General features: G+C 44.6%; 1 protein-coding gene across 1 annotated transcript in view; it reads right to left on the minus strand.

The window, feature by feature from the left end:
- The window catches only part of XPO7 (exportin 7), a 49,791-nt gene that overhangs the window by 28,140 nt on the left and 1,172 nt on the right, over nucleotides 1–20,479 (minus strand). The window contains exons 2-4 of the mRNA XM_064472752.1: nucleotides 4,223–4,369; nucleotides 2,471–2,564; nucleotides 1,438–1,604 (exon numbers count right to left, since the gene is read on the minus strand). Coding sequence (XP_064328822.1) covers nucleotides 1,438–1,604; nucleotides 2,471–2,564; nucleotides 4,223–4,369 — 408 coding nt within the window. The remainder of the gene's footprint in view (nucleotides 1–1,437; nucleotides 1,605–2,470; nucleotides 2,565–4,222; nucleotides 4,370–20,479) is intronic.

Genomic DNA, 20,479 nt, shown 5'->3' on the forward strand with positions numbered 1-20,479 from the left:
GAAACGGTAATCCATTTATCAATTTAAGAGAAACAACCTGTATTGTTCCTTTGCCCCAGTTTCTGTTCTGCAACTAATAAATTATGTTCCCTTCCCTCACTCCACTTTGCTTTGCACCTTCTGCACAAGCTGCCCTGACCTCCGGCTTCAAAAACCAAACCCATCTGCAACAGAGAAATTCAAGCATATTTAGGCTTGGGTCTGTGGCCACTTCTCTACTGGAGCCATCTCTCAGTGACAGACTCAGTATTTACATGATAATATCTAGAGAGAAGCCACTGGAAAACCTTGCTGAACCACGTCTTTAAGAGTGCAGCCTCCTGTATGCTTTAGCAGCCAGAACAGGTAACCCGAGCAAAGGGGAACGGACCATCTCAAACTGAACACAGCAAGCAGGTGATCAGCCCATTTCCTTAGGCTCCCGATTAAAAAGCACACATTGCCCAGGGCATGAGCTGGGAAAGTGAGGAACCTAGCTCTGATCATTTCAGCTACGAGCACCTGTGAACTATTTGGGACACAGTTACCAGCCCAGAAAGGAACATGACCTTTAAATTACTGAACATCTTCTAGATCCTACTTTGCTGCAGACATCTGTAAATGCCTAAAACAATAGTTGTCAGCCTATTTTCTGAATGCCCACACTCTACCGCTCCAGAATTAAAGAAGCCTTGTACATGTTACATCTCCTCTTCCGCACCGAGAAGAATTTCTGGTCATTTTGATCTCTTCTACTGCCTTCCTCCAACTTTTGATTGTGGGACAAATTTCAGAGCAAATAAATGAGTTTTTGTAATGTTACAGGATTTACTGATCTCTCTGGGAGGTGGTTTCAGTTTGGAGGCAGCTGTTGATAAAAATGCAACCTTCTACCTGCACAGTCTTTCGGGATGGGAATGAAACCCTAGGCTGTGGTGACAGCACGTACATTTATGAGGCAACGGTCAAGACTTCTGAAGAAAAACAACAACAACATTAGTTTTAAGCTACATTTTGTTATGATAACTCAGCTAAATATCACACCTGACTTCCATGGATATATCACCCTTGCAGTGAAAGAAAGCAAGTCAAGCATGGCACATATTTCCCTCACAGACTATAAGCCCACATGCTTACTGTTTTGCATTAATCAGCACAGTGTATTTAAGCTTGAGAGCTTGAAAGAATTGTGCAACCAGAATGCTAAGGGACATGTCTTACCATTGAACACTAATGGTGGCAGCTTCCAGAAATAAATCCCTGCCCCACCAAAGTTTAAATCATAACTGGCAGGACAGGTCAGTGTTTATCAGCTGCTTAGCCTTGCTAGGCACTATTTAATCAACAAAAGCACAGGGGAAAGACTGGACAGAGCATACGAAGGTGCAAAACAGTCACTGAAAATGCACAGACTTTCAAATCCCACAAGGTGGGTATTCATCTTATGAACAATCTGACCTGTAAAAACCTTGTGACATCCGTGATCACGTTCCTGAAGACGTATTCATCCTTCTGACAGTCAAACCAGCCCAACTTTGTGATCCTGGCATATAACTGGATTAGTGCTTGTGTGACAAACGTTGCCAGCTTTGGCCTAGTGGCAAGGTAGTTGAGCACATAGTTCCCTGAAACAGAGAAGAGGCGTATCTGTGGGCAAAAACTTAGCAGATAGAACTGAGATGGTAACACTGATAGGAAAGAGCAACGTTTTGAACACTGTTTAAAAATAATTCAGCACAGTAGTGGGTTAGATACAACTGTTGGCCTTTTACTTTGCCTTTAACATCCTGAAGCTGTGGAACAGATCTGGAAAGTGGTTAGGGACAGGTGAGAGTTCCTCCCCACAAGCCTAACTTGTTCTGTGTTATCGACTTATGTCCAATCCTCTGCAAGCAAGAAAAGCTGAAAATATTTCAAGATCTTTCCTTGGGGATGATCATCTACCCATCATCTGTGAAAAAGAAAGCAGACTCCTTCCTCGGAGGAAAGGAAGTATCAACCTTTCTCCAGGAAAGAGCACTGTAACAGAGCGACTGCTCCCTCAGGAAATGCTGTAAATGATAGTCTAGAAGATAGACTAGACGGACTAGATGATCCGTGAGGTCCCTTCCAACCTGTGATTCTGTGATATTTCAGAGACCCACAAAGGATTTCCAGTTTTGAAAGCATGTCCTCAGGAGAGGCAAGAACCATGCATATTTTATACTCCAAAAGAAGATTATCAAATCCAATTGCTTTATTCACAAGACCACAGAGTTGTCACTCCCTCATCTGGAAAAATTCTGTATATTTAGCCTTGAAATTTGTCACCTAATGATACAGGTGAAGATGCCATCTAAGAGAAATATTTCTTCAATTTTTGGGCATCCTATACACCTTAGGATGCCCAAACTGTGAAGCACAGCAGCTTGCAGAAAACCTCCCAGCCCTGGATGAAAGTCCAGTCAACAATCACATTAGTTTGGTTAGAAAAATTAAGTCTTGTACTTACGAATATCTATTCGCTGTTCCAATGGTAGAGGGTTGTTTGTGCGTGACACGAGTTTTGTAAGGCATGTAGCTGCCAACAACTGGGAGTAGGATGACTGTAAAGAAAACCAGAAGAAAACACAAACAGAAGTTCACTGCACACTTCAGAAGATCAAGTAGCAAGGCTGGATTGTAAGCTAATTGTTCTCTGGAAAGCTGAGTTTAGAGCATTAATTTAATTGGTAAGTCTAAACACTCTACACAGTATTTATTTTATGTTTTTATAGACACTAAAGGAAACAAAATACTTGAAGCAAGTGTTTCAGAAAGAAAGGAACAGCTTTTGAAGAACAGAAGGCAACGGAACCACCACTGAAGGCAGAAGAAAAACTGCAAACATAGTCAGACTGCACGAAGTTAGCTTCAACGCCGTGCCTGAAAGAGACCATTAGCCCTCGGAGCTGCAGGAATACATTACTATACATTAAGAAGCACTTACAACTTCCACTTGACTACTAAATACAGGTTAAAATTTATTTCTTACAGAGCAGCATGCGGACCACTGAACTGCAACCTAATTCAGGGACACGAATGATGGCTTTCAACCACCTAAAACCCCTGGCTGCACCCGATTCCATAAATTACAGCCAGGGAACTGTAATTTTGCATGCCAATTTCTGTAATACAGAGTGCTGTAGAAAGCTCAGTAACCAAAATGCAGGGAACCTATTTATTCCAGTATTCCCAAGGACAGTCGGGTATAAAGTGAGTCAGATCCCAGAGTGAACAAAAAAACCCCACAACCCTCTGGCAAGGGTCAGAGAGGCAATGGGTCACATGCTGAGAATAAAACTGGGCTTTAGGAGCTTTCCTTAACAAAGGAAAAATTGTCCTCAGGTAAACCAGTTACTAGTTCCCACCAGAAGAACTTCAAATCAGTTCATTTTGAATTCACTGGACTTCCAATTTAAGTGTAAGTTAAATAATTTGCTTTGTGTAAGTTTGCTAAGCCTGTTAAGCCTCACTCTTCTCCCCCTCCCGAGGACTTAACTCTCTACAGCAGGCTGTTTCGTGTTTCCTAGGCTCCAATCTGATAGACATGAAAGCTGGACGCACATTCTGCCAAAAGTCAAATCTTGGAAGATCATGTGGCAAAGCCGTTTTAAACATTAATTGTGCTGATACAAAGTAAAAACCAAATGGCCACCTTAAAAGAAGAAAGCTAAAAAAGTCAGGCGGGATTTACTGCTGGCATATTTTACATCCTTTCTGTAACACTAATTCTAAAGCACATGATCTAATTTTCCCTGTTTTTAACTGCTGGATTATTAAGCCAACACTATAGCAGGGGCAATTTTCCAAGGAAACATTCCAGAAGAAACACTGCTTGTTTTACCCCCTACAAACCTCTGCGCGCACACCATTTTCTCCCCAAAGCCTTTGGAGACGGCAGAGCTTCCCACAGACCATGAAATACCACTGCCATAACAACGTTTTCAACTTAAAGCTTGACGTGTCTGGGTGGTAGCCTGCGAAGAACGCCGCAAGGCCCACAAGACGTCAGAACTCACAGCCGTTCGTAGTAGCCACCGCAGCAGAATAACCAGCCATCAGAGCCAATGCTTTCTTCGGCAGAGGCCACCCACAAACAGAGATATGTGACAGCATACCAGGTATGGACTATAAACACTGCATACCAGACCTCGGGGCTCTTTCCCTCATCAATACCCAAAATACCAAGATAGATTTGGGGCAGTTATGCTGTTTTACATACACTCCCTCTTTCTAGAAGAAGCTGGCACTTGCTCAGGCAGTCTGGACTGTTGGTGAACTCAACCAAGGCTTTCTCTGCCTGGAGCCGTGTCGCAGTGTCCGTGGTCTCATACAGCTGCTTGCACAGGTTCTCTAGCTGGGCTAGGCTCTGGAACACAGGAAAATAAATCAGTTAGAAACAAGAGGTTTTACAGTTTAGTTACGCAGCAGTTTAACCCAGGTTATACGTACACACACATACACACGTATATAACTTCACTGTTTGCGCAAAGGAAGGAAAATTGTTCTTCCATCAACTAAATGCATTTAACCTGCTAGATTACCTGTATGGAAGTTTCACAGCTACCTCTGACACCTGACAAAGTACCACGTTGCCTCCCCTCTCTCACCATTTTTTACCTGAGCTCGGACACCCGCTCCCAGGGTCAGCGCTCGCCCAGCCTGGACGCACCATGCTGTGCGGCTGATGGGGTCTGGAAAACCTCTTACAGCTTGTGCTCTAATGGCGATAATCCCAACCTGCCCATTTTAAATACCAAAAAACATTCTCACATCTAGCTTCTATGTTATATAGAATCAAACCCCTCACAATCTTGGTTTATATCCCCTCTGCAGGGCACCGTAACAGACTTCAGCATCCCAGGGTGCTGGAAGATCTCACGTTAAATCTTCTACATTACACATGCCAAAAATAGCGAAAGTGGAACAGAGCAAATGAAGAATGGGATGGATGCCTCTGAGCAGAGTCTCTGTGAATGCGTTCGAAGGGAAATAAAACTACCAGGCAGATTCTGTGTGCTCAAACAACTGGAAAATATTTGCCATAAACTGTGATCCAGGCAGATGGTTTCCCCTAGCGAAATCTTAGGTGCCCTAGTCAAGAAGTGGCTTCACAGACGGATATAAATATTCCCTCAGGTTCTTACTGCCAGATTAATAAGCAGGTATTTTCAGCTGCTTTAGGCCTACATTCTGTATTTCCAGGGGAAAATCATTACAAGCATTCCATAACTGTTGTGCTTTTATGCACTTGTAACAGGAAGGACAGCATTCAGTTGCCTAATTTATTTTTAGAGAAGACATTGTTATGCAAAAGCCACGTTACCGACAGGGTCAGCCGACAGATTCACGCCCCGCATCGGCGCACACCTCAACGCTTGCTTATGCGCCAGCGCAGCGATTCCACGCCAAAAGCACGCAGCTTTTGATGCTCTGTTGCCGAGAGGATCGTCAGAAAAGACCGTGTTAGAAGAAACACAGAGGGACCCTCTGCAAAAATTCTCTTCCCTTGTACCACATTCCAGAATCTGATTTATTTTTTTAAAAATGTAACAACCTCCTGGAAAACGTTGCCCTGACAGCTTCACTATGTTAGAGAAATTAGAGAACTTTGCCATGTGCCAGACAGCAATTCAACATACAGTTTTGTTTTTGAGAAAGCCAAAACACAGACTTAAGCTCCACACAGAAAAGCCTCAAAAACCTAAATAACCTAATAAAAATAACCTAATACAAACCATTATTAACCATAAACTATTATAATCCATATTAACGATGCTTAAGCATTTGTCAGTACCTGTCATTTCACATCACAAACCCTCTTTCAGTTATTTAAAATCAACTGGCAAAGTCTACATACAGGAAGGTGCCCGTTTATGTGCGTCACCTGCAGCCCAAGGACAAAATACCATTTTATCCAAAATCCTCGTGACCATCTATCAATTTGAAAAGCTGCCACGACCCTTCGGTCCGCGTGCGTACGATGGACTGGATCCTCGGGAAGCGGCTCAGCCCGGCTCCCCCACGCCAGCACGGCAGCGACGAATTGCAGCTCATGGTCCCACACCGAACTGATGAACATGGTTTACCATTTTGGAAAAAAAAGTACCTTTTTTTATTTTAAAAGTTTAACATCACTGGGCATTAATTCTTCGAGAAGCTCAGGAACGGGGTTTCCCTACAGTCAGCTTTCTTTACACCTCCAAGAAACGCTAATTCCCTGCGACTTTTTGGGGCTCGGTGGCAATAACGGCGGCTCCTTTTGTGCGACACTCGCCAGGACAAAACACCCTTGTTTGCGTGCACTGCGTGATCCGTGCCAGCCTTCTTGCAGATTACAGTTAGTTAACTCCCTCGGAGCCAGAGGAAACACACGACCTCCGGGACTCAAACAAAATAACTCCAAAAAGCCAACCAGACCAACTAAATTGCCTGTCTGCTGCCCAAGAGATACGGCACACAAGGTCAGATCACTGTTAAATGGCCCATTAATGACACTGCGGTCATTTAAACACAGTTTTCCTGTGGAAAAAAAAAAACACACGTGGAAAATCTAGTCCAAATTATCCAGGAGTGTGAATCCAGCACCTCCATGGCGAGTAAAAATGCACTCTATTCACGTTAGATTAAGCCAAGCATCCACACCAGGTTCTAAACATATTTTTAATATCTTGTCTCCTCTTGTGCCGTGTCGGCTGTCCCGAGTGGCTCTGTCCAGGCAATCCTCAAGCTGAAGTTCACTCGATCCTTCTTCCTCACGGTATCCCCAGATACGCAGCTGCAGAGCAGGCTGGAGAGTATTTTGGGGCACAGCACCAAAGCCTGAGGGCAACTCAGAGGGAAAGCCGATGTCCCAACTTGGGAGTTTTCATGTTATTTCACATTTGTGAACGGTCATTTTTATTTTTTAATTTAATGCGCTCAAATATCTAAAAAACCATTCATGGTAAGCTGTAATCCAACCAAATAAACTTCTCTGATGAAAAACCTTGATGCATCATTTTTAGGATTGTCTCACCAATAATTTTCTTTCCTCCTCTTGTGCCCTAACTCGATCATCCGTCACACAGACGGGCAGAGCAGCTGAGCTGCCCCGACGCTGCATTCCGGGTTTGCAACGTTAAGTTTTCAGCACATTTTAATATTGCCATGATGAGGGTAGTGGCGTTCCCCTCCTCTCTGCCAACGGGGTAGAAATCAGGCTAGCCTTACTCCAGCACCCAGCTTCCAGAGTCAGAGATGTTCAGACATAAGGGGCAGCAAGTAGGTGGGGATTATTTCACTACAGACACTGAGCAATACCTACTCTTGCAATCAAGATAAAAAAACCCCACCACATATAGTGTAACGATTATGCAGGGCAAGAGCTCTGCACGTTCCAGATAAGGACTAAAGCATGAGACAGCAGAGTATTCGGAACAGGGGGACGCTCTGGCATCCTGCTAGTGCTGCACGCGTGGGCTGCGTTACAGGACAGAAAGGTATGTGGTCAGTGAGCCGAGAACAAAAATAGCACTAAAGGCACAAATACAACTAATCAAAACTTGTGTTCATCGCTCCTTTGAGAATGACCGGCTCCAAAAACGCTTTGTAAAAAGAAGAAACTAGTCCTTTGCACCTGGGGAAGGCAATGAGGCGTCGATGAGGGCTCCGGGTAGCAGGGAGCCAACGGGGACTCTGCAGCCATGGGGCAGCAGCTGGGATGGCATTTTAGGAGAACAACTGTTGAGTCACAGGAGAGCCCCCCAAGTGTCAAACACCTCCCTCACCGGCTCCCAGCCTTCCGAATCGCTCTTATCTTCTCCTCGCACGATGGCACTGAAATCCCAGGATTTCTCTACAGTTGCATGTACCGTATCCCATTAACGCATACTAGTCCGCCCAAAGTACTTCATGCAGTAACAAAAAAAACCCCCACATGGTCAGATTTCTCTCCTACGTCATACTATGAAGGCTAAAGGACAACCTGGAACACCGGTCATCTCCCAGTTAGGGGTCTCAAATGCATTCTGAAAAGCCTACACTGCCACTGTCACCTCTCGACTCCAAGCTCCGCATGGACAACCATCACTTTTCCTCCTATGTGCACACACATTTTTTTTTCTTTCCCCTGCAAAGCCAAGACGCAAACAACACCTGCGCTTTTCCCCTCCAATAAAGTGGGGCAATTAATGCCTATTAATTGACATCTGCATCTTATCTCAGTGTTCTTCTGAATCCAGCTTTCCAGGCATGACACCTCATTGTGACAATGTCTACAAGCCTTCCAAAATTTATTTTTTTTCCAAACACAAGCTGAGTAAGTTCATGTCCCTAGGGAAAAAAAAAACTCAAACCGGAACAGTATCACATTTTTGAACCAACCTGAAGGTCAGCCCGACGCTGCAAAGCACCAGGGGATAGCGCAACTCACCCTACAATTGACTCCGACTCCACTGTTTTGTAGGCAGAAGTGTTTTTTCCAAAAAGGGAAAGTCTATTTATCATAGACCAGCAAACTTGGCAAATGACTAGCAAAGCTTCCACCCCCCTCTTTCCCCCCCAACAGCGACAAGCTCCAAGCGAAGTTTTGCTGCAGACCAATATCCTACAGAGCGTCAGGGGGCTCTGCATGGACTGAAGCTCTCTCCACTGCAGGCTGCACAGTCCTGAGCAGGAATTGCTGATCCATCAGCCTCATACGATGGATTCCCATCACGTTATTGCTTCTTTCTTTAATAATATCAAACACCGGGAAGAAATGAGTTTTCCTCTGTATATGGCACCCCCTTTGTACAATCTTGGCCTCAGATGTTTGTCCACTGAGAGCAGCTGTGAAGCTCAAACCACAGGAAAAAAAACCCCAACCTATCAATCTCACTTATACGACAAGCTACAAATAAAACTCATCACTGTTCAGTGTTTTCCCCATGGTGAAGATAAACAGTGTGTGATCATCTTTTAAATGATAAATACTACAAGGAAAGTAACAGCTACCTAAAAGCAGTCCCCGGGGGATGGCTGTGGAATTGATCCTATATTACACGGTTGCTTAAGCAACGCTTTTTACATCCAAGGGCTGCAATAAGCTCTAGGCAGGTTTAGTTCAATAGTTTGACTTTGCCACGCTGACAGTTCCCATTTCAGAAAATTGAGGAAACGCACGCTGTGCTCGGCGTACTCAAGATGGCAGAGCCAGAAAGTAAGCAGGAGCGCACGCAGCCAGCCCCGACCCCTCGGGGGTGGGGGGCGCAGGCAAGCAATAACCCCACAGATTCAGACATCTAAAATGGAGCGTTTGGCTTAACAAGATCAATCCAAACTTTTCTGCTGCCTGGTGGTTCCTCTCCTGAAGGATGTGCGTTGCTGTAAGTCCTCCAGGCACACATTGTTTCCAAGACATTCCTTCCTCCTGCCTTATGGTTACCGACTCCCTGAGCCAGAGATCCTGCAACATGTTTAATACGGTTATTTTTGTCCCAAGCACATTCATCCATTTTAATATCCCCCAACCGATTCCTCCGTATGTTATAATCAAAGTCAGACTTTGCAAGCGCCGGGCAACCGCAGGGCAGGCAATGAGATGTTTATGTCCTTGCTCACTACGAGCATGCAACAGGCCCCAGAAAAGTTATCTGTGTACCTCCAGGACGTGGCATCACGGCGGTGGGAGGAGACCAGCGTCTATTCTTCCTTTTGCTTGAACATCTTACGTCTAAGGAATATCGACTTCTATATCTGTCAGCAAGCATGCGCACCCCTAGCACACACGCTGTTAAATCAAGTAATGCGAGATGCAGCGCGCGCTTCTCTTAACACAGCACCTGAAGCCTCGCCTTCAGTCCCGCGCCGGCACTGGGCATCAGAGCTGCGCGGCGTGGGTCGGCTTCTGCTCTTCAAAGCTGCAGACATTAGCTAGCTTTCCTCAACTGCTCGATGACTTTAAGCCAAAACAGGGGGGAAGAAGATGCAGCATGCAGTCAGGGCTCTGAAACACCGCGGTTTTAAGGAATGCAACCGTGCAAAGAAGATGCATCGCAGGAGTCAAAGGGCCCTGCGTGCTTTAAGTGACTAAGACTCAGAGAATGCCTCAGGTCATCTGATGAATGTCAGGTATTTCAACCAAAAATAAAAAAGCTTTTAAGCTGAACGATGCAACTATTAACTGCCAAGGACCAGGATGATGCACTTTATAAGTACTCATAGCTGTAAAAATCAAGGTCTCATGGCTCCTCACCCTCATTTGTTAAGAGAATCTGAACAACAAATTGCCCATCTCCATTTACCCTACTAATAACAGAGAAAGCAAACCCACCTTCACCCTTTCAGCACATCTCAAAATTATTTATTGCAGTAGTATTTTCAGGCACCTCCCCGCACCTCTCAGGGAATCAATAAAGAGCTCTCATTTCTCTCTCCAAGATGAACGGCCTTCAAGCCCAGACAGAACGGGGCTGCCTTCAGGATTCAGCCCCGCCATGTCACTGCGCAACGCGTTAGAGCGGCTCCACAACCACCCCGCAGAAACACGGTGAATTAACAGAAATGCTTCCCAGAGCTTACTACTGACGACATACCACCTCACACGGTACCCAGGGCAGTTTCTACCCCAAAGGGTTGAACGAGGAAGGACACGAGGCCCTTAGCGGGTGCTGAAATCGCCAAGAAACTCTGCGGTATTATAACGGTGTGCAAATAAATATTAGTGCATAATTTTATCAAGGCTTAGCTCTAAGGACAGCCATTTGTTTAGCTATCTGCTAAGAAACGAGGGAAAAGACAAGGTAACGTTTGGCTTTCTAACACAGGGCACGTCTTCAAGTTAATTATAGCTCAGAGGCCAGTGGCACTGAGAACAGATCGAGGGCTAATGTCTCCAAAAGAAACCTCCACTTTTCTGCATCATCAGGACTTGAAGAATCCGTGCGCATATACCAACAGCCACAAAATAAATTAAAAAGAGGTCTGACAGTACATCAGATCTATTTTTTTTTTTTTAAGAATGAAACAGATGCAGGGAAAATGGGAGTCATTCCTGCTTTCAGCACCAGCCAACTGGAAGTGTTTATTTCACCTTGACCACGTTCTGGGTTTGCACTTTATTCATGCAACACAACTCTAACTGCTAATTGGCAGGTCTGACTCCCATGGAAAAATGGTCGCATAGCTATTATCTTCTCTGAACACTACATGTAATTGTGCCGTGTTACTCACCTGAATGCATAATTCAGTTACAAGGGGAGGTCTGTTTTAGAACAAATGGGAAAAGTGAAACAATAACAGAGATACAATGGCCCAAGGCACCCAGCTCCTGGCGTTGACAGGGATTAGACCGTCGATGGAGGAAAAAACAGCAGGCTGGGAAGATGCACATGGCTGGAGACTATAGCAGCTATTTCTTGTGTGGGAAGTCTGCCAGCCATACCTGAGGAAAGGTGATGCTGAAAAAAATCCACTTGTCTTATTTTAAAAAAAAATATTTAAAAGTTAGCTAAATTCTGGAACAATAAATCACATCCTGTTTTGAAGAAACTGCCTTTATACCATGACAGATTTCTATTAAACTTAAAGACAACCACTCCTGAGTTCAATCCTCACTGATGCTGCTAAAGCAGTAATGAGAGATCCCCAGCGATGCAATGGGTGAATTACTGAATTCTGCCCCAAGAAAGGCCTCTCCCCTGGTGGGAGGACTCAGCAAGGCCCCGGGCAAGGACAGTGGCACAGTGGGCCTGGTAACTGCAGCTAGCAGGTGCTCCTCCGCTTTTGAGGGTTAAAGAAAAGGAGAGGCTGGAGCAGCACCAACACCTTTGCTACAACAATGGGAGAATGAGTCACTCCTGTTTCTCTCTGCCTTTTTATTTATACACCACAGCTAATATACTGCTTCAGCAGTCGCACGCTTCCAACCTCTCTTTTTCAGAGCTGAACGTTCCTTGTGCGTCTCAGGGCTTTTCATTTGGCAAAGGTTGGCCGTTTCCTAACGAGCTGCAACCAGGAAATTAGGGAACAGCAAGCGCAACGCGCACACAGAGGACCAACACGGTGCTGGATACATGGAGACGGGAAATCTGCAATCGTTTGGATGAGCCAAACCTCTCAAAATCTCTTCTACCTGTTGATAACAGCTAGAGAATATAGTATAAAGAGAAAGGAGTCCTGCTGTGCAAATCGGCGTTCCCCGTTTCAGTAGTGTGGGCACACAGGCTGGGTAGGCACCAAGGTTGCTGCATTTTCCACAGTAGACAGAAGTGGTTTTCTTATTATTAAGATTAACAGTACAACCTGGCTACCTCTAGGTGTGAACACAGTTCTAAGGAACAAACAGAATCAGACTTTCGGTATTTTGTCTGAAAGACACGCCCTGACACCCTAGATGGTTATTTTGGAAGGAGACAGCCTATGTTTTGTGTCTCAAAACTAGAAAAATCAGGCAACAGGCACCACAGTTCTTTGCCAGCGCAGGTCTGTAAGGTACAGACAGACAGACTCAAAGAACTGCCACCCCACGATGTGAGCTGGAGCTAAGGAACAACACTCTTCTCCAAATGGTACTGTAAGCATCGTGGGGGATTATTTCTGATTTGTTTAGATAGCAGGATAGCCCCTGCGGGGCGCCACTTTGGAGCGCCACAGAAAAAGCAGTTACACACCTTCTATTCTTCTTATAGTTTTAAGTGAGTAATATTTTTCTTTGAACTCTAGGAAGAACAGCTCATTTACAAAATGATCTGAATGAACTGAGAACTGCTTTTGAGGTCAGAGATCCCCCTGCTTGCTTTGCATTTGGTTAAGACAAGGCAAAAAAATAGCCTTTGGCATTGCCTCATCCCACTGTATTCAAGACACAGAACAGAAGGTAAGGAGTCTCATGGCAGATACCAGAGCCTGGTGAGAAAAACTAAGGCAACTGCACTCCTAGTCAAGCTAGCTGCAGTGAAACAAGCTGGCTTTCAGTTTTCTGCATCTCATCTCCTCTAATAGAGATAACAGACAACTTTCAGGGCACTAGTTTTGCAGAACAAGCCACCTTCAGGTGCGCCAATCAATACCACCCATCAAGGCACTGCGAGCAACAAGTGTTTTACCCAGATGGGAATCAACTACCCAAAAAAACCACAACTCAAAACCAAGCCCCACACACCAACAGGTCTGCACCAGGTGTATGACATGTCAATTTGTTGGGAGACATAAAGCTGTGCTCTGAGATGATGGTTCAGAAGAAAACAGAAGCCTTCCAAATATCCTGAAAACTCTGGAGGCACCTCTGATCGTATCAAATACTAACGCTAATATAGGACTGCTCAAACTCACCACCCGGAAACACCAAAATAATCCAAGCACTGCAAATCACCTTCAGCTTACTGGTTAAACTGGAGCAGGTTACAGATATTATCAAGTGCTAGAAGAGAAACAACAGAAACTGTATTTTCCAGTACGATGTCCTTGGACTATAACTCCTGTAATCGCCCTGTTCACAAATACTCCGAGCTGGCAATGCAAGGGCACAAAGCTTTCAAATGGGAATTCAACCAAAACACTTAGATGAAACAGCAGTAACACCACTGCCCAATGGGGAAATAGTAAACAGGGATTAATTAAGTCAGAATGATGGGCTGTGGAATAAGGCACATAACAGGTGCATTCAAGAACCATATGTTACAGAAAGTGCCACTGCAGGACAGGCATAAATCCTTTGTGGATGTGGAGTTGTGAGTCCACAGGGTATATGGATGCAGAGCTCATTTTACCGGCAGTAGATAAAAAGGAGGGAATGGACTTGAAGATGATCCTGAAGTGGAGGTATTTAGCAGGAGAATGGTGGCCATTCCTTTTATAAACTGATCTTACCACATGAGAAAACACAGTTTGCCGATAATCCTGCTACAAGAGAAAGACTGAATGATACATTTCTCAACTAAGAAAATATTTCTGATGATCTTACCTAATCATGATCAGATTTGTTGGACACTAGGTAGACGGACTGGAGCAAGAAGGCTTGCACGAGCAGCAGAAAACAGTCCGTCAGCTGGGACGGGAATTCTGACCCTTCCCTTGCAATAGCACGAGTCCTCACTGCTGTGACCACAAAGGACAAGAGGTGTTAAAACGCTCAGATTTCTCAACCACCTGCTTTTGTGGACCTGACCCCCTCAGCCCCATCAGATTCAGTTCAAGTTAAAGAGCTCAGGATTGCTCTCTCCCTCCCAATATATTCTCCCATCTCGAGACAGGAATCCAAAGCTACAAACCCAGGCAAGAGCAGGTTAAAGCCTGTTCACTGCTGAGTTACAGGGCCAGAGCCCATTTCAGCTATAAACAGAGATATGATGTTAATGAGCAGCACAGAAACATCCATGAAATGCTTCACAACCTTTGTGCCTTATACATCATCTTAATATCCCTAGGACGGCGTTATTTTAAATCCTACAGTTGGAAGGAAAAAGGCAATTATTAGTGCCAGACAGTCCCAGTCCCACGGCTTTCTCTGCCCAAGGGCCGTAGGGGGTGTCAGGACACCAAGGCACCTTGCACTTGTGTGTTATGAGCATAAGGAAAGCGGCAACAGCGCTGGTGCAAATCAGTCAACACAAGCTGAGCCAAGTAATGGGTGCTGTGCCAACCAGGCATGGAATAAGAACACCAAAAATTAAATAAAAAAAAACAGAAAAGAAAGCAATTGCTACCAACCCTACCTGCACTTCCCGCTGCCTGTACCGATAGGTACGCGTGATAGATTTTCTCTCTGACCTGCTAAAGTGGGAAAGAAGTCTTCAATGCATCCCTGTTCCCATTTGGAAAATGAAAAGAGAAAAAATCTCCTTTTACAGAATCCATCCAGCCACCAAAAGTTCTCCATTACAAGAAATCAAATTAAGACACTGCTCAAACTATCAAAGTACTCAGCTGAAACAGGCAGGTATGGGTACAATTTGCCTGTCTGATTCTTGTAAATACCTTCTTGTTTGATTTTTCTTGTCCTTGTGTTATTAATAAATGATACAAGAACACTGAACAATGTTAAAAGGAGAACTGTAAACTTGCATTTTAAAAGTTCAGCTAAAAACCCACAATTACACTTTAAAGTACCAAAACGCTGCAAGCAGAAAGTGCTCTTACACTATATAGGCAGTTTGAATGATCTCAAACAAGGGGAAGAGGGAGAAAGCAGTCTCTTAAAAGATTAAGTGTTTTTCTCTTAGTGCTAAACCATAACTTCTTTTGCTCTAAAGCTGGGTGATTTATATGCAAGGCTCATACCAGGTAAGCCCTGGTAAGCCAGGCAGCCCCACGAGCACACAGCGTAATGTTTAACCAGCGCTCCTGCTCCAGGTACCGCAGCACAATACATGATGCAGCACGCAGGGGCGTCCTGGCACAGTGCTCTCCCCTGCCCCGTGCCCACCTGCAGCACGGGCAAAATTGCAGAAGACACAGCCAGACCAGCTATAAACCACAGGAGAACACGTTCCACAGTGAAATCAATAGCCAATCACACCCAAAACTAATTTAAATTGTCACAGAGCTGCTAAAAAGTACTTTTTGTTCACAGTACTCAACTGTGGCGTGTTATTTTTCAAGTGTGGGGCATTTTTCAGCCTGAAAACTACTTCCGAGTTCCAGAGCAGGACAACAGGCAGGCAGAGAAGGAAGAGAAGGGTCAGACTATCAAAGCACATTTATAATTGAGATCTTGTATCACCCAATATTCAAAGTATGCTACCAGTAAGATGCCAAGCACCAGAGCGTAAAGCTGATCCTGACCACACCAGGGCAACCAGCTTTCCACTGGCGAACCATGACGGGAGTCAGCAGGGACCGCGTATAAACTTCACATTTGTCCTTAATGAGAAACAAAAGCACAAGTGCCAAGCTTCTGCCGAGATATTTTCTGGGTGGTTTAGCAACTATCTTCCAACAGTACCTTTTAACAGTTAGAACTAACACACACTACAAATAACCACCAAGAACACCACCGCCATCAACAACTGCGTGCACGAGGCCACACCAACCACCAATTCAGTGAGCAACAGATCCTTTACAGTCTGGCCCGACTTCAAAGGTGCAAGAAGCATTTAATTAAAACTCTTCCCTCTAAGAAGGTCTAAGTCTATATTTCTTGCACAATCAAGAACACGGAGAACCCAAAGCAAGCCAGAAAGGTCCTACCGCCCACTAACTGCCGCATCAGCAGGCTCTGACTTAAGGCTTGCAGAGATAGGAAGGCTGTGAGCAACACCTTATCACGTTAACACCTTGGTGTGTTTGACTCCTACATTTCCAGAGGTTCCACCAACCAGGCTCAACTGGAAAACTAAAAAAAAAAAGTGTTCTGGGTAGTCTTTTCCAAGACACTGCTATCAAGAAAAAAGCCAGCTGTGCGAAAGTTAGATGAGCAAAGAAATAACAAAACCCTTCTTGCAAGTCAAAGCTGAAGATGTGCAGAGGGGGCTTCACAGGCGGTACCAGCATTGCTACAGCACCAAAGGCCAAAGATGCACCAGCAAAATTCCGTTGGGAAAAACACGAGTAAGCTCAGACACAGGTAACACTGGTTATTCTTACCAAAAACCTAGACTTTTGCAACTAAGCCACACAACTCTAACACCGGAAAAGCATCGCAAGCTACTCATAAATGCCTTGTTGAAACCACAGCTTAGAAGCGGGAAGACAAAAATTATACTTTTTGCTAGCAATTTTAAGTAGTAAAAATGTAATGTCTTGAACTTTGCTTTAGCAGACCTGAGCCCTATAGACTCGTAAAACACCACTGCACTGCCTAAAACCAAGGGCAACGAGACATTATTAACAGTAATAAAGTTCTCAAGCTACACAGCATTCCACGTTCTCTTAAAAATGATTAAAACGAACAAATCCTCCTTAATTGTATTAGCGTTGGCTACCCGAGGGAACATAGCTCAGTCACTGAAACAGGGAGAGGAGACCAGCCATCTGACAGCACGCTCGCAGCCCCAGCCTGGCCGCTCCTCTCTGCCCGTCTGTTACGGTCATAGCAGGCACTCGGCTCACACTGAACTTTGTGATACAGAAGTTCTGAGATACGCAGGTGAACTTTGACAGATGGGATTGTAACCTAAACACAGAGCAGCTCCAGCTCACTGAACTGAGTGACAAAATATCCCACAGGCTTCAACGAGGCCAGGATTTCACCCCGAGCCGGTCTCTCTAACAAGCGTAAAAACCCACAGTGAAGCCTCCACGTTCTCCTTTCCCATTCGGACTGCTTCAAAACACCAGTATCTGGAGCAGAGGCACACTGGGCTGGGTCTGCTACCAGTAGCTACATATTGGACACCTTACCTGCTACCTAAAAGACTCCAGAGTATGCTCCAGATATCGTCTGGGGGACAAGGAATAAATTGCTGGTAGTGGAGTCCCCAGAGCTGAAAAGAAGGGTCTGCTTTTTTTTTAACCCTTTTTTTTTTATGTCAAAGTTCGGCTGCAGATATCTTGAGATACTGAACTGCAACTCTATACCTCCACCTTTCAGCCGAAATCCAACCCTGAACACCTTCTGCAACTTCGGTGCTGAGCATCCAAACAGCGCAGTTTAAAGAAGCACATAACTTTCTAAAAAAAACCCGAAACACAGAAAAACCAACCCCTAATTTGCAAACGAAATGCTGCCAGCTCTATTTATTTTCAGTCAAACCCGTGTTTCCCCCTCCCCAGGTCCAGAGCACTCCCTTGGGCTATTCCAAGATAAACCGAAGTCCTTAATTAAAGCTTTCAGCGAGTCCAATGACACACGGAAGGTAAAAGCTTGAACTAAAACAAGCGGAAAAGTATTCCAAGCAATTTGTAGTTCGGCAGCAGGCTACATCGTGACTCTTTTACCAAGCAAGTGCAAGGTTACTGAGATATCAAATGGGAAACACGCATCTCAGTCTCCAGGGTTTCCTCTGGAGCAAGCTGAATGTTATAGATTTTTAAAGCCAAATTAGATTGTGTTTGAGCCAAAACAATGTCCTTTAGAATACAGAAACACGCATGGGAAAAAAAAAAACAAACAGATTTGGGTCCTATCAGGGATGGAGAAGGAATTGCCTTAGGAGCGAGTCTTGAAAAAAACCAATCCCGTGTCCCTCTCGGCACACGAGGAGGGCATGAAGGAGCCTCCAACACCAGTGAGAAAATCCCCGTGTCCATCCTCACGCTCACACAGTGCGACCCACTTCTGTGGATGACAAACACGTGGCAGACGTGACACGAGAACACCCACCCAAACACGCTTTTATGAGATTTTTAAAATTTTTCTTCCACCGAGCTTCCTCCATAACTGTATGGAGGCAAAAGAAGTCACTTGTCTGCAGCCCACCTGGTCCATCTGGAGGCTCCAGCAGAAGTGAACCTGCACGAACACATGACTGCTCCAAACACAGAAGTTTTCCAGCCTGGAGCAAAGAGCTGTCAGCTCATTTAACAGTTCAAAAGATGGAAAACTCAGTGCCAATCTCTGGGATTTGAAAAACCCAGTCCTGAACCTAAAGATCAGATAGTGTGGAAGCAAAAAAAGGGATGCAATTTCCTTCTTAGATGCCAGATTTCTTATTTTTCCATTACAAGTTGCCATCTCAGCACCTGTCTTGTAACCTCTCACTGGCCAAAACTTCTTTCATTTCAACTCAGAGTCAAGCTACTGAGAACAGGCAATAAACATCGCAGTAGCAACAATTCTTATTCAGTGCAGTGATTTTTTTTTTTGTTTAATTCAAGACAGATGAAACTTGTCTTGAATGAACATCGAAGACGTTCAATACAGAAAGTCACAGAATTGATCGTTATCCTATAACAAACATTCCCCCACAGGAATATGCACATTCAGCAAGTGCATCCCATTTGGGGACAGCAGCATGGGAAACATCTAAGGGGCTACAAAAGCAGATGAAAAACAAAGATGACATCAATCTGTTTCCAAGGGAGGGGGGGGAAGGGGACTCATATTTGCCCACAAAGCTAACTGCAATGACATCTTCACTGCTTTCCTCCGTCTCTGCTGTGAGCACATTTAAGTGATGCTTACAAGACTCGGAACAGACAGAAGTATGAACTGAAAACAAGGTCATATGAGCTTTTTGAGAAGTGGAAAAGTTGGTGTACAGCAATTTGCTTTAAGACCGTAGGTCATCTTTTCAGTCACACAAAATCATCTGATTCTCCCTGCTCCTGTATCAGTATCACTGCATCCTTTGTTTCCAGACACTGAACAGTCCCCCCTTGAAGAGCTGCTCGACAGGACAGCACCACAGCCAGCTTTGCCTACACAATTCCCACCAACAGAACTGGTGGGCTCGCTCACAATTTGCATAATACCTGTTTCTTAAAGATGAGGACGTGATGTTCTCTCTTATCATGGCCTTAGAAGTTTGTCTTTATCCTTACTGTTGCTCCGGATTGTAAAGTAAACCACTTCAGCACAGATGCAGTCTATTAAAAAATGTTTTTGTGTTCCATCACGTATTAGCACACCAGGTACAGCTCCAGGGAGCTCCACCGTGAATGTATAACACCCAAACCAGAGCTCTCTCTTGAAGCTGCAGCAAGACTTTACTAACCTGCTAAACTCTGCACTGCTTTTGACAGCCAGTATTTATCTGCAAATCCCTATTCCCATTAAACAGGCCCAGCTCCCACAGCATATGCCATAAAAACAGCTCTCAATTATTCACACTGATAGCCAGCATCTCCCCGCGATGCTGGATAACTCAATAACCGTTCTGTTAAACGAACCTGATGTTTGCTAGGGGAGCCTCCGCAACTTGGCTCAAATCTTGTGTCCAAAAGACTGGTGTTTCAGGCTATTGAAAGACCTCCCAGCAAAAATTTAATCTACTAATAAAAACCACTACTTCCTCCAGCCACAAAAATCCACAACCGGTTTTGAAGGGAACCTTGTGCTCTCCTTCCTGAAGAGCTACCATTTAACGCCTCTACCTGTAGCAGAGAGAAAAAGGAGACAATATAAAGCAAGCAAACCCCATCCAGTTGCAGCACATAACCATTTTGTTAGCTATATTTGTCCTGCACAGGAACCGCACCAAACTGCAGGTGCCTTAACTGTATTTGCAAATCAGGTTTCCTCTAAGTGGAACATCTTCCAAGCCTCTGACGTTAAACTTTAACTAATCAAGTCGAACACAGCAATTGCAACCCTGTTCTTACAGCTCAAACTTCCACTTGCTCAATTCAATATTTAACAAAGAAAAGCAGGGTGCGAAGCAGTTTTAAAGCAACAAGAGCAGTTGTTTCACCTGCCTTCAGTGTCAAACCACTGGCTCACCAGCTAAGTCTGAAAGGTAAGGCTTGACTCATGACAAACAAATTCAGAGTTTCTTCAGTAAATTTAGAGCCTGTGAATTGTTTAATAATGCAGTAATTCCTCTCCTCCCCTGAGATTACCCAAGAGACATTTGCCAGCAACCTCGCCAGACAACCCAAGCGCCACACGGCTCTGTTCTGAGTTAATAAACTGCTCACC

Source organism: Phalacrocorax carbo, chromosome 24, assembly GCF_963921805.1.
Source record: "Phalacrocorax carbo chromosome 24, bPhaCar2.1, whole genome shotgun sequence".
NCBI lineage: Eukaryota > Metazoa > Chordata > Aves > Suliformes > Phalacrocoracidae > Phalacrocorax > Phalacrocorax carbo.